Below are 15027 nucleotides of genomic sequence, written 5' to 3' on the forward strand. Positions count from 1 at the left end.
GATACACAGAGAGAGATACAGAGAGAGAGAGATACAGAGAAAGAGAGAGAGAGAGAGAGAGAGAGAGAGAGAGAGAGAGGAAGAGAGAGAGAGAGAATGTTGGTTGGCTCAGGCTCCTGACTTACACTGACCAGGTTCATATCCCGCCCTTGCCGTTTGGAAAGAGAACTGACCACCCGCGTCAGTCTGCCATCATCTCCACACTAAGAGGCCCTAGGGATCTAGCTTTCACCTGACACAGTCCTTTGTGGGTACAGACTGGCTAATGCATCATGACCTGAGGAGTTTTCAAATATTCTTTCCACAGAATGCAAGAGGCAAGTAAATCTGAAAACTGTTCAGCCTCTGTGGGCGTGGTGGGCGTGGTGGGTGTGGTAGGCGTGGTGGGCATGGTAGTGCACCTTCTATCCTGCATGCTGGAGGCAGAGGCGGGCAGGTCTCCGTGAGCCCATCCTGATCTACACAGCAAGTACTAGTCCAACCAGGGCTACAAAGTGACACACTGTCTGAAAGAGGAGAGACAGGGAGGGAGACACACATACACATACACACTCAATTAAATGTGAAAACATTTTTAGTCTAAGAAGTAGCCAAAATTTTTTGTCTTAACATTATTCATGAGTTTGAGAAAAGCTTAATTATGTCATATTAATAGGTGAATACTATGTAACTAAGGACATGGGAAAGTGCTCATGATGCATAAAATTTAAGTGAAAAGGTATACAAATATTCTCCCACACAGGTGTTGGGAACATAACATGAAGGTCTTTGCCCCACAGATCTCCAGAGAATGTTAAGAGCACAGGATTCTCTTTACAATGGGAAAAATGTAAAACAAATAAAACAAGACAAGAAAATAAGAGCTGGTTTTCTATCCAGAAAGCTAAGAATCAGACATGATTAATATCCTGGTGATCTGCATTAACTGTTGGGCTAGGCTATATTAAGCTCCTATAGCCGGGACCAGAGGTGGCCAGTGATCTAAATGACCCCCGAGACCAGGACCAGAGATGGCTAATAGCCCAAATGACCTCTGTGCTGTATCACTGAGACCAGGTAGACCTTTAGGCCCTTAAACTGGTATAGGAAGTCGGTCTCTAGAATCCATCTTTTTGGAAGAAATGATATGTACCCTGAGATGAATTTTGATGTAATTATGCACTGGGGATTGTATTACACCAGGAAACTTATTTTTCCAAACTATACTGGGTTTAAATATGTTGGGAACAAACTGCCTGGTTTCGACTCTTGAAGGAGTCTTGATCTAGGCTGATGAAGTCAGTGTGATCCAAGCTCTCACATCTGCAGAGAGCCCTCACACAGGCACAGGGCTGCACTGAGGCACACTGCAGGATGGGAAAACGAGCTGCCAAGACACAGCCGTCCCTGTCGCTCTAGAGATAGTCAGAGCAGTTCTGAGTGACGAAAGAAAACCTGCGAGGACAAGCAAGCGAGCGCCAAGGAATGGTGGCAGGAATCACATGTCTTTAGTGGGGAGAACTTTCTCTAAAACATACTATTCTGTATGGTTCCTTAGAGCATATCTTAATGAAAAAAATCTTACCCACTGCACATTTCTTTTAGAAACAAGGAAAGTACACTTTCAAGGCGGAAGAAAACAAGTGCCCAGCTTAGCATCAGTAGCCCTGAGGTCCCCTGACATTCTGCGCTTCCCTGTGGAGGGCAGTCTGGAGTTCACACTACTGACCATGGCATGTGCTTGCAGAAGTATTCCTTGGAACCTAATTAAATGTTGAACAATTATTAGGTTCTTGGGACCTAAATAACTAACTGTTCACAGACATTAACAGTAGCACTTGGAGGTCTTGCTAGTCACAGGCTTGTGGGTCTTACTCAGAATCCAGTCATGGAGATTAAATTCAGCTCTGTAGATGAGGAATGGGTCCAAGAATTCCCCTCCCCTGCACCCGCTGCGGCCACCTCGAGACCACACACTGAGAACCATGAACCATTGTCTCAGACCTTTCTGTTGGCAAAGTGCAGGGTTGAAGTCACAACTTAAACACTCATGAAGACACTAGCAAACAGATTCAGAAGGCAATAGGACAACCAGCATGGGTGCTTAGAAGAGACAGAAAGCTAGAAGGGACCAGGAGGCACTCAAAGAGACCACAGAACCCCAGTCAGGTACACAAAGGATCCTAAACCAAGATTCTAACCAAACAGCTGGGTGTGACAGCACATACCAACCCTTCCAGCTATGTACGAGGCCAGCCTGGGCTACATGAGACTGAGTCTCAAAAAAATTAATTAGGGCTGGAGGGACAGCTCAGCGGTTAAGAGCACTGACTGCTCTTCCGGAGGTCCTGAGTTCAAATCCCAGCAACCACATGGAGGGTCACAACCATCTGTAATGGGATCTGATGCCCTCTTCTGGTGTGTCTGAAGACAGCTTCAGTGTGCTTGCATATAATAAATAAATAAATCTTTTTCTAAAAAAATTAAATGAATAAATAACCTGTGGGAAAAAGAGCTAAATAAAATCCTCAGGAACAACCGGGAAAGTGTAAACACCGACCGGATATTGTGCAATTATTGTTGATTCTCTTCAATGTGATGAACCCTGCTTATCCCAGGTGGACACACTGTCAGGTAAGGAGAGGTGATACAACCACAGGCACAGCCACTCAGTCTCCCTCAGTTCCAGAAGAAAATAGAGAGACGATAAGAGGGACGAAAAGCTAAGAACTGAAGCTGGGTGTGTGGCCTCCACTTCTGATCCAGCACTTGGAAGGGGATCAGAGTTCAAGACCAACCTGGGCCATGCAGTGTGACTTTTTCTTTTTGTTTTTTGGGTTTTTTTGTTTTGTTTTGTTTTGTTTTGTTTTTTCGAGACAGGGTTTCTCTGTATAGTCCTGGCTGTCCTGGAACTCACTCTGTAGACCAGGCTGGCCTTGAACTCAGAAATCTGCCTGCCTCTGCTTCCCAAGTGCGGGGATTAAAGGCGTGTGCCACCACTGTCCGGCATAAATAATCTTTTAAAACAATCTTTTCTTTTCTTTTCTTTTCTTTTCTTTTCTTTTCTTTTCTTTTCTTTTCTTTTCTTTTCTTTTCTTTTCTTTTCTTTTCTTTTCTGAGACAAAGTCTCTCTATTATCCAGACTGTCCTTGAATCTGTGATTCTCCTGACTCGGCCTCCTATGTGTTGGTATCACAGGCATGCACCACTATCATGACTTTTATAATCTCGACTGTTTATATGCCCGAGGCTGGTCCATGCTAGGCCAAGGCTCTAACACTGAGCCACAACACATGCCCTTCAATGCCGCCATTGAGAGACAGAGCCTTGCTTACTTGGTGCTGGGTTTTGCTCTCCATCTGGCCCAGCTTCGCGTTCACTTTATCCTGCACCGAGCCTAACTCAGCTCTGATTTCCTCCACAGTCGCCTCCAACTGGTTCTCCAGCTTGTTGATTAGAGGTTCACAGCGACAACCTTTTATTGGTGCCTAGGAGGGAAAGGAAAAGGAATTGGGGGGAAAGATGTCTCCCTGGGCAGGACTACTCTCTGTGTAAGTTTGGGGGCCTAAGTTCAGAACCCATAACCTGTGTAAAAATACAAGTATGGCTGGCTGTACGTCTGTAATTCCCAAGCTTAGGGAAGAGGGAAGGGGGCAGCGAAAGGAGATCACTGGAGCTTGCTGGCCTTTCAGTTCAGTGAAAGACCCTGTCTCAAAGGATAAGGTGGGTAGGGACAGAGCAGGGTAGAGCAGGGGACCCAGCACCCTCTGCTGGCTTCTGCAAGGGCACACACAGGAGTATACACCCAAATACATACACAAATACACACACTCACTCACTGAGGTTTGGTCTGTTGCTAATATATTGTAATGCTATAAATTCTATACCAAAGGTCTAGGCCTACCAGTAAATTCTCAGGTTTACAAGGTTTTGTTGTGCAAACCTTGTTCCTTAAAACTATTGGTTAAATAAAATTGGTGAGAGCCAATTACTGGAGGGATCAGAGGTGGATGGGTTTTGAGTTCCCCAGTTGGGGGTGGAGAAACAAGAGGAAGAAAAGAGAGATGACAAGGGGGAGGGGAGAAGGTGCCATGTGAAGAGAGGTAGCATGAGCTCGTGGACAGGAGAAACAGCAAGTGTGTGCGGAACACTGCTGGGAGGCAGTCAGGTCAGCAGGTAGAAAAGCAGATTAGGAGCGACCCCACCCAGTAATTGTCAAAGCCAAATAAAATAACCACAGTCTGAGTCTCATTTATTTGTAAGCTAGTTGAGGATAGGCTTAAATTGGTTGTACTACACACACACACACAAACACACACACACACACAGAGAGAGAGAGAGAGAGACAGACAGACAGACAGACAGACAGACAGACAGATTGAAATTTGCCCTTCTTGGGCTGGTGAGGTGGCTCAGAGGTTAAGAGCATCTTACTGCTCTCCCAGACGTTCTGAGTTCAAATTCTAGCAACCACATGGTGGCTCACAACCATCCATAATGAGAAACAAATTTAAAAAACCTCCTATGGGCCAGAGCAAGAGGGAGAAAGGGAGGGGGGGGGGGCAACAAAAACAGAAAGGAAAGGAAAGGAAAGGAAAGGAAAGGAAAGGAAAGGAAAGGAAAGGAAAGGAAAGGAAAGGAATGGAATTTGTCCTTCTTTATTCATTGACCATCTTGAGCAACCACTGTGCAAGGTAAGATACTGGGGGAGGCAGAAGACTTAGAGGCCACACTAATCCCCATGCTAACTTTGGAAGGTCTCATGGGTTGAACGCTGGGTCCAAAGGCACTAAGATTCTGATTGTGAGAGTCTGAGGATACTTATCTTAAAGAGGCTTGGAATCCACCCACTCTGGGGCCTCAAAGCAGAGGTCCCCTAAGGAGGGTGCAGAATGCACAGGCAGTGCTCCCCCTCCCCCAGGTCTACACAGCAGGGTACATCAACCTCCAGGCAGAGGCTTCCCAAGACCTCGGCCCTTGCAGGGCTCTGGGCCAACGCAACCTGTGGTACCTGCATCACTTTTCCATCCTCGCCCCGGTACAGCGTGTATAGCTGGTACGCCCTGAACCCGTGGGGTGGAGGTGGGGACCAACACCGATGTCTGCTCTTCTTTTTGGGGTGGTGATGACTGTGCAGGTTCTTTTGGTGTCCAGGCTGTTGGTCTGCGGCTGGGGTGGGGTCAGATAACGCTGACACCTATAGGAAAGAAGGGTCGCCACTCCTAAGCTCTGGCAACACCCACCAGAAATGACACCCTGCCAGCATTTCCTATCTCCCATGCAACGCTACATAGTATAATCCTGTCTCAAAATAAAAAACAAAGAGCCCCATCTTGCTTCTGAGCTCAGAGAACACACCCAGAAACCCGTGAGTACCATCTCCTCCGTCTAAAGCCAGTAGATTTCATTTTTGTGCCTGTTCCCAAACAACCAGCCAAAGCAAGTCACCCTAGACCCTCCTGCAAGCCAGCCAGCCCCATGGCTCCTTCCCTCCCCTCCCCTCTCTGCTAGCTCCTGACCTCTGGCCTCGACTTTCTCCTCCTCTCATCCTTTCTTGGCTCCTGGGAAGCTGGTGGACAATCTCTTCTAGCTTCCTCTTTTTGGGGTACTGCTTGTTCACTGCTGGGGGTATCTCCTGCTGAGACACTTCCCTGCAAAGGAAAAAAGCCCTCCAATTATTGCACTTGAGCCTTTTGCCTCTGAGGCCAGCTGGGAACACGGGTGCTTGCAAGACTCCATCCGATAATGGACCCACAGAGACAGTAATCAGTGACAGACATCTTCTACATGGTGGGTGGGTTCAGCGGCAGCTTCTCTTGTCTGGCTGGCCGGGCTTTTATTGGTAGGAAGTGAAGCATGCTCTTGTGTGTATACTTAGATGCTTGGTTTAAAGGTGTGTAGCACCATGTCCAGAAAAAGTCTCTATATCATGGTCCCTGCCAACAACTCTCAAAGAGCTGGGCATGTCGCACATGTCTTTAATCTCAGCAGAGGCAGGGACAATTCTGAGTTCAAGGACAGCTTAGTCTACTTAGTGAGTTCCAGACCAGCCAGGGCTACATAATGAGACCTTGCCCCTCTGCACCCTTCTCAAATAAAACCTTACAAGGGATACCATGTTGTTCACGGCCCAATGGCACCTGCTGAGGGGTGAACGGAGCAGAGGGGACTCCAACGCAAGCACGAAGCCTATGCACTCCCCAACCCTGGAGTGCCTGCTGCCTTCCTTTTCTGATGCGCACACAGAAGCCCTAAGAGTTGCCTTGGTCCATTCTCTAGTTAGAAACGGAAGTAGCAGCTTGCCCTAGCGGGTGTCAGAATCACCTAGAACGCTGTTTCCAACAGGCCAGGTACCCACCCGAAGCTCCTGTCTCAGGAGGTCCAAGCCGAGCCCTGAGAATTTCCATTACTAACACGGCTCCAGGAGCCAGCACAACAGCACAGAAGAACCAAACCTTGGCAAAACTCAGGGCACAGTGCGGGTGTGTGCTCAATGGGACAAAGGCTGAGGGCACAGGGGGCACAAAGGGAGGAGGAAGGCCAATCCCTCACATACACATAAAGACACCAGATCTGGAACTGTGGAGAGAACTAGGGACACAAGGGAGGGACAGCAGCCTGAACCCAGGGGGAAGGACATGCTGAGGAGGGCAGCAGAGAGGCTGGACAAGAGGGCACTTGGGATCTGCAGAAGAACCCTCATACCTTGCTCTGTGCCACCTCATCTCGGGGCACAGACTGGGCCCTCCTCTCTTCCTTGAGCCTCTCTCTCCTTTTCCTCAGGCTTCGCCCACGACTGAAGCGCAAGATCTAAAAGAGACAAATACTATAGTTGTAGCGGTGAAGCGGGCATAGCATCAGCATGTGGCAGAGAATTCTACCCCGGCACGGCACGGCACGGCACGGCATGGCACTCTGACCTAACAGAACACACAGCCTGGTGGGAAACACTAGTAGTCATAGAAACCGCTGGACCTCATATGCCGCCTCCTCCTCAGTCTTGTGCTGAGCACAACAGGGACCCAGACAACAGTAGGATAGCATCTCCGATCACAAGAAACTTCTCTGATGATAACACCACCAAGCGTTTATGTGCTGGGCTGGCATGGCCAATAGGCGTGCAGAGCCCAGAGAATGCTACCTCCATCGGAAAGTCATGTCACAAGGCAGGCCTGCGTCAGGCAGTTTCATTTCCCACCTTCTAGTACCCTTGACCAAAGCACGCCCAAAACACCATTGACTTAATTCATACAACACAGAGGGTATCTGGGAGCCATCAGACTAACTGTGGCGTCCCAAAAGGAAGATTGGTGTCTGTCCCTAACAATGCAGTTAAGGTGGGAGGAGTCAACAAGGGTATAGGCCAGTAGATGTTGGGGTACCCAGCAGGTGCTGGGGTACCCAGTAGCAGCTGGATGAGCAGCACATGGTTTTGGCTACCAAGAGGTTCTCCTCATCAAAGGGAAAGAAGGGGGCTGCTGTAATCAGCTGGGACCAGGAGATGGCTGGATGGCTGTACCTGCAGTCACTGCTTGTCCTTAGCCACTAAGATATTTAGTTGGCAGAATGTGTTTAGCCACAGAACACAGGTCTGAGGAACCAGGAGCCTTCAACCACTGGTCCATAGTCTCAGAGCCACTGCCACAAAGCACACTTAGTGACAGTACAGACGGTCAAGTCTGAGAAAGCCATTGGTGCTGATTGTTTGCCTGGTCCATGGACTCTTACTCCAAGGCACAGCTGAACTCAAGCCTGAACTTCTTCACATTTGAGGAACACAGCTGCCATCTATGACAAGTGACTCAAGGTCATCTGAACCCAAAAGAGCAGCAGCGAGCATCCTCCACAGAGGTGGGAGTAGCCCTGAGAAGAACCGTAAGGTCCGTGGCTGTTCTCAGGGTAACGTGGACCAAACAGAACAGCAGCAGCGCTTTCCAGGCTGCAGCAGTCAGTGAACGCTGGCCCAGACAGAGGCCTTGGGAAAAGGCATGTTCTTAGTGTTGCTGTGCTCACCAAAAGCTATATTAACTAAGGGCTTCAGAGAAGGGACTTCTGTTTATAGGCAAAGCAGGTAGCAACAAAACAATATGCAAGGAGTGCGTGCATGTATATTCAAAGTTCCTCAATGCAAGGATGAGGCTTGGTATGTAAAACTGTATATGGAATGTAATGGGTTGTTATGTTTGGCCAAGGAAATGGCACTGTTGGGAGGTGCGGCCTTGTGGGTGTGGGCTTTAATATCTTTGTCCTAAGTGTCTGGAAGTCGGTCTTCCACCACCAGCCTTCAGATGAAGATGAAGAACTCTCAGCTCCTCCTGCACCATGCCTGCCTGGATGCTGCCATGTTCCCACTTTGATGATAATGGACTGGACCCCTGAACTTGTAAGGCAGCCCCAATTAAATGTTATCCTTATAAGAGTTGCCTTGGTTATGGTATCTGTTCACAGCAGTAAAACTCTAAGACATGGAATTTCTACAGTATGTCAGTCATCTATCCAGCTGCTGTTCAGTTATATATAGAAAACCTAAGCCATTTTTATCAAATGTTTTATGTATATGGGTGTTTTGCCTACATTTGTGTACACACACACACACACACACACACACACACATTCACACACACACACACATATATATATATATATATATATACACACCTCAAAAAAGTAGACAAATCTGCATTTTCAGCCTTGCTGTGGAATAGCCTGCCTTCCCAACACTAAGGAATTGATTCTACTAGACTAGGTAATGGTGAACACTCCAGAACACTGTCCTGTCATGGCTACGGCATGAGGGAGCGTGGAGAGGGTAGACCCAGTTATACAGAGACTGTCAGCAGAGAGTGTAAGTATGAGGGAAGAAAAGCTGTAATTTCAGGTTGCCATGATTAAAAACACTTATGGTTACTTAATGTCATCCTCAATTTATGAAATCAGTCATCATTTCTGAATAAGGAACAAAAGAGGGGGAGACCTAGTCTGTATTTCACCGCCTCTGTTGCCTATTTACTGATCTGTCTAGACAGAATGCTCCTCTGACCTACTTTCTTTGGGAAATGGCTCCTATTTCTCCAAGGCCCTCATCTGATATGTTGTAGGAGGCCCACCCTCTTCAGCCACAGCCTTGCCCTACAGTGGCCTGAACTGGAGCATGTCACCCTGGCTGGGCATTTGAGAGGGGAAGGTCTAGAAAACTATGGCAGCAAGATCACACCACAGTGAGACGATGGCACTCTGGAGGCTTACACTCTATTGCCTGGTTTCTTACTTATCTTCAACTGGTTTCAGTAGCTCACGGCCAGAGAATCCCAGCTACCGTGCAGACCGACATGATCAGTAAGATGCAGTAAGTCCTACCTGGGGAGCCTTGGTGAGGAGTAGTGCGACTTCAGGATTATTGTGGTAGCGGGCAGTCTCCAGCGGGGTCTGGCCTGCCTGAGGAAAGACAAAGGGGATGCAGGTGACAAAGGAATGCCAGGAGTAGATAGCTCCAGGTCACATCACACTAAAGGAAGGGCCGCTCCTTGACCTCAGCTCCTCAGTGGACTACATCAGCAAGGCCCACTAAAGCCTCTTAGCCTCAGAGGGCAGGAAAAGAGGGAGGTAACATGAGGAAGGGCAAGGTGGACATTTCTGTGGAGTAACAGAGGGTCAGAAAATCCAGCTAGGCATGAATCTCCTAGAGGAGCAGTCTCGGCACAATGCAAGCTCCAGTCACCATGTGGGTTGTTCAATTAAAAGTCAGGGATAGATGCCAGTTGGATTCTAAAGGAAAGAAGAGTGTGTCCTGGTCACTGTGGACAACACCAGACAGGCTCAGGACTACACTGGAGGAAGAAGATGGGGTTGGGGCAGGGTGAGCTAGACATGGAAACAAGCAACAACAGCTTCTGGGCCACAGGACCCTTGGAAGAAGAGACCTACAACTATGGGGCCTACAAAAGTGATCAGGTATACTGGAAAAGGACGGATGGAGGGGCAGTCTCAGAGAGAAAGGCAGTGGAGTTCTGGGCTTATCAACTGGTCAGGAGGCCATCTTGAGACCCACAGGCAAGCTTGTTGAAAACCCTCAGAACTCTCCTCTCGCCAGGCTATGCTCAACCTACCCAGTGTCGGAAAGAGTTGTTAACTCCTGGGGCTGCTGGGAGCTGGCCCAGTTCAGATGAGGGTCCCCAGGGCTGTGGCTTGGGTGAAGCCCTCTGGCTCCTTAGGACCTTCGAGTCCGTGGAACTCATTGCTGCGGTTCAACTTACATTGTTCACAATGGTTGTGTCAGCACCAGCTTCCAGCAGGACTTTAACTACCTTCTTGTGATTTAGGGCAGCAGCCACATGGAGGGCCGTGTCTCCAGCCTGCAAGCAACCAGAAGATAGCTTGTTCATCAGACCCATTGGCTCTAGGCTAGCTATGCATCTCTGCCTAGGATGTTCTCTAAATCCAAGCAAGACTTGACACAAGAACATGACGTTCTCCGTGCAAGCCTGGGAGAGACCCCAAAGCTGAATGGTCAATGCGTTCACCATACTCCTTCCTGCCCGAGGAAGCCGGAAGCCACAAACCAGGATTACATTTGTAGGGGTGAAAAGGACCAGATGGGTAGCTCAGAATGGGGGGGGGCTCAAAGCTTCTGGGAGACAGGCTTGGGGGGGGGGCTAAGATCAGGTCATCCTGTGTATTAGCCTAGGGAGATCAGAGTTAGAAGCATTGGCTTCACTGGGGGTAGTGACACACGCCTTTAATCCCAGCACTTGGGAGGCAGAGGCAGGCAGATTTCTGAGTTCGAGGCCAGCCTGGTCTACAGAGTGAGTTCCAGGACAGCCAGGGCTACACAGAGAAACCCTGTCTCAAACAAACAAGCAAACAAACAAACAAAGAAGCATTGGCTTCTGAGCTGGGACTGGGGAAAGGTTGAGAACTCGTGCCTGCCCCTCAGTCAGCTGTGGGGACCGGGGACCCCAGGAAAGTTCCTCTGCAGGCCCAGGCTTTGGTTAAAGCTCACTGCTTCCTGCATTCCACCTCCAGCCTTCCCATTTTCATATTCTCTTATACGAAGTGTTCCCAGATGACCAGCCCTGAAGGAAGAGTTCCCAAAGGCTCAATTTTAAAGAAACAGGAGACTCAGCGGCTCACAGAGAAGCGGCAGTGGGGGAACGGAACAGTGGAATTCCTGAGGCACCTGTTGCCCTGGCTTCTTTTCTATACCACACTCCTTTTTGTAGGTTTTCTTGGTAAAATCCCAGTGTAAGCAAAAGGCACGGCAAGCTCTCCCCAAAATGCTCACTCTGTAACTGTGGTCACATGCACTGGATTGGTAAAGATGCAGGTCCGAGGATGGAGGCGGCCAGGTAAGCCAGGGCCACTGTAACTGTAACAATGGAATGCCCACACGGAACAGTGCTGGTGGGGTCCCAGACAAGTCGGAAGGCAACACTTCCCGGCAGCCCCTACCCCATTAGGCTGCCCTTGTGGGGACAGTGCCGTGGCATGAAGAGGTGCACGCACTGACCTGGTTCTTTTCATGGACAGAGCAGAAAGCATTGAGGAGGAGTCTGACGACGGACAAGTGGTTATACCGCGCAGCCACGTGCAGACAGGTGTCCCCTGCCTGTGGACAGAACGCCAACTTCAGCAGTCAGCAGTTACAACAACAACAACAACGGTCATCACTTAGGAGCTGGCAGACAACGTCTGTCGAGGGAGCGTGAACCTGAACTATACACCAGTCCTATAACATAGCTGCTCCAATCCCAAGAGTCTTTGCTTCGCTTTTGTGCATATAAAACTAGATGCCCACTTCCCACGAGCACGTTGGAAAAGCTAACGTGGGTGATAATGGAGCCTGCCTGACCTCCTGTACAATACAAAGTGTCTGAAATAAATGAAGTGAAGACCGACAGTCAGTCGCTCTGCCTGCTCATGAGAAGGGCACTGCAGTTACCAACAGCTGCCCTTTGAAGAGGCTCGGTACTGAGTACCACAGGATGGCCCTGCCTGGCACTGTCCCCTCGGCAACAATACAACCTTCTATGTGGCCAGACATTCTTAAAGCATTTATACAAGTGGTTCTCAACCTTCCTAGTGCTGTGACACTTTAATGCGGCTCCTTATGTTGTAGTGACCACAACTGTAAAATTATCCTCTGTGATACTTCATTACTGTAATTTTGCTACCGTTATTAATTAATTGTAATGTAAATATTTTTGGAGATAGAGGTTTGCCAGAGCCGTCGCGACCCACAGATTGAAAACTGCTGACGTACTGGCTTTTCAGTCCTGACAGACACATAGTAAAGGAATGCTAAGGTGAACTTGAGGCATAAGTGGGAAAAGCAGCATTTTCCCTAAGCAACCCCTCAGAAAACAGCAAAATCCTAATTTAGAGATTAGGCCCCAAACACTCTCACTTCAGTTTCTAGCTATTAACAGACTCTGCTCTGGAGGCATTCTTTCCCAAGGTTATGTAACAGTGCTCGTGAGAGCCTGGTACTTTCACCCACGTTGTTTTTGAGGTCAGCCCGGGAGCCGCCCAGCAGGAGGATGCGAGTGCTCTGGGAGTGACTATTCTGGCAGGCCAGGTGCAGAGCTGTGTTCCCTGCCTTGGAGAGACAGAGAGAAGGGAGGACAGTTAGCAGCATAGACCTGCGCAGACCTGCAGTGCACAGATACTTACTCAGGGAGAAGTCAGCCACTGTCACATTCTGCATCGTGACAGGGATCCCAGCTGCTGTCTCAGATACAGGAACCGTGACTGTAGAGTCCCCTCTGTCCCTAAACCTTGGCTCCGAGCCCCACCTCTGCCCCTCATGAGTTAAAGCCATTCAGAAAAACTCTTCACTCGCTTAGCCCTGACTGCTTTACCAGAAAACAGAGCTTGAGCCTCCTTCATGAAGCCCTGAGCAGGAGTCCTTGGTGCTTGTATTTTCGGAATCACAAGCATGTGTACAGTGCTGAACCCATCTCAGAGAGGACTCTGTCCATCGAGGGCAGTAGCTGTGCTACGAACATTTCCTGGAAGGGGAGGCTGACATGTGACTTGTAGGCCTGCGTTGAGATGCCTGCTTTGAGATGCCTGTTTTTAAATATAAACACTTGAACTATGGAAAAATGTTGACCTAAGGGGCAATATTGTTGTTTACCATACTTAAACAGCACCTCAGAAGAACGTCAACAAAAATTTTGCAAATGCCATGGTGTGAACTGAACACTTTGATTCCAGGGGAACAGGGTCCTAACAGCTGCCCATATTTTCTCATTACTTCACAGGAAGAATAGGCGAGGCGTTCTGAGCACACAGCCAACTGCAGGCTCAAGGCTCTGTCCTGCTGAGCCTGAGTGCTGGGATGGCACCTGCCCACAGCTTTGTGCATCCCTCCCTCACTGCTCTCCTCTGGACCTCACAGCGCTGGCTTCAGAAACCCCAGGGATTGCGTTTCTTTTGAAAAAGGATACTACAACATTTGAAGTACACAACAAGCAAGCTGTCTAAGTCTCACATTCTCTCTGGTCACCAGACCTGGCTTACAGTTGGGTTTTTGTTGATGTATTTTGTTAGGTTTTTGTTTGTTTGGTCAGCTTGGTTTGTTTGTTTTTGTTGTTGTTGTTGTTGTTTTGTTTGTTTTTGTTTTTAATTCTCCTACAACCTATTGTGCAGTTAAGCTGAGAAGCCCTAAGGTTAGCTCTCCACAGCAGGGCATCTATTGATGTCTTAAATGCTCTTGATCACTGAGCTGTTTGTTGACTTCAAGGCAGCGGTTAAATGTGTGCTGAGAAAACAAGTGAATGAAAGAAACCCAACAGGTCCAGAAAGATGGTATATTCAAGTTTACTTTGCCACTAAGAAAATAACCATTGGCCGGGCGTGGTGGCGCACGCCTGATCTATAAAGTGAGTTACAGGACAGCCAGGGCTACACAGAGAAATCCTGTCTCGAAAAAAAACAAAAACAAGAAAGGGAGAGAGAGAAAGAGAGAGAGAGAGAGAGAGAGAGAGAGAGAGAGAGAGAGAGAGAGAGAGAGAGAGAGAGGAAGGAAGGAAGGAAGGAAGGAAGGAAGGAAGGAAGGAAGGAAGGAAGGAAGGAAGGAAGAAAGAAAAGAACCATTTATGAAAGAGCATTTTGGGAAATCCTCAGCCTCCTTAAACACTGGCCACTCAGTGAAGGAAAGGGTAACCCCTTCTCAACACCACACCCTTATCAGAACCTCTACAGATATCCTAAGCGTTCTGACCACGCTCCTTTTATTTTTTTTTAAATAACATAGGTCTCTTCTCCTAAAGGCTGAAGAAATAATCAGTCCAGTTTAGAAATTTTGGAAAAGGCACAAAAGTAAAAATAACATCAAAAATTAGTAAATCTAAATTGAAATAGATAGCCACTGTTAATATTTGGGTGATATCTTCCCAGGCTTAGTTTTTACAAACTATAAATTCCCATTAGCACTGAGGCACATATCTGTGCCGTGCTCTTTCACAACTCCTAACATTATCATTAAAACTGTGACTTAAATGACTTAATTAGGGTTGACTCTGATGGAGGGACTTCATATTCCTCTCCTGCATTCTGTGCTACTTTGCTTATTGCTATCATAGACAGACTCAAGGATAAAGTTTTCTTAGCACACCTCACTGCTTTAAGAACAGAAACCTCAGAAGCTACCATGCAAATAGATAAGAACTTCTTTCCTTTTAGGTGATGCAGGGAATTGACCTGGGGACCTTGGGCATGGCAGGCAAGTGAGCTATTCCTGAGCTATATCCCCAGTACAATAGGACCATTTTGGCTTTATAACTTGCCTCCAAAAGCAGCTGTTCCAACCCCATTCCCCTAGCCCACTCTATTGTAACGCTGTAATTATCGATTAGCATTTTCGTTCTTTGCTGACATTTTTCATGCCAGCTCTCTACTGCTGTCCTGTTATAATAGCATCAAAGATGACAAGGACAGGTTCTCAGCAGCAGCAGCCAGGGGTTCTCACACCAGCATGGTCTCATCACTGTGGAATGCTTCCCCTGCCTGGAGCACCAGCCAACCCACCTCTGCAGAAAGTCGTCT

The 15027-nt window shown here is 48.1% G+C and overlaps 1 protein-coding gene across 10 annotated transcripts in view; it reads right to left on the reverse strand.

Annotated features, from left to right (window-relative positions):
* The window catches only part of Ankrd6 (ankyrin repeat domain 6), a 146859-nt gene that overhangs the window by 7894 nt on the left and 123938 nt on the right, over positions 1–15027 (reverse strand). For all 10 annotated transcript variants that reach the window (XM_011249919.3, XM_011249921.3, XM_011249920.3 and 7 more), the window contains 8 exons: positions 12476–12574; positions 11486–11584; positions 10233–10331; positions 9337–9414; positions 6685–6789; positions 5499–5630; positions 4991–5176; positions 3315–3467 (listed from right to left, as the gene is read on the reverse strand). In XM_011249919.3, coding sequence (XP_011248221.1) covers positions 3315–3467; positions 4991–5176; positions 5499–5630; positions 6685–6789; positions 9337–9414; positions 10233–10331; positions 11486–11584; positions 12476–12574 — 951 coding nt within the window. The remainder of the gene's footprint in view (positions 1–3314; positions 3468–4990; positions 5177–5498; positions 5631–6684; positions 6790–9336; positions 9415–10232; positions 10332–11485; positions 11585–12475; positions 12575–15027) is intronic.

This window comes from Mus musculus, chromosome 4 (genome assembly GCF_000001635.26).
Source record: "Mus musculus strain C57BL/6J chromosome 4, GRCm38.p6 C57BL/6J".
Taxonomy (NCBI): domain Eukaryota; kingdom Metazoa; phylum Chordata; class Mammalia; order Rodentia; family Muridae; genus Mus; species Mus musculus.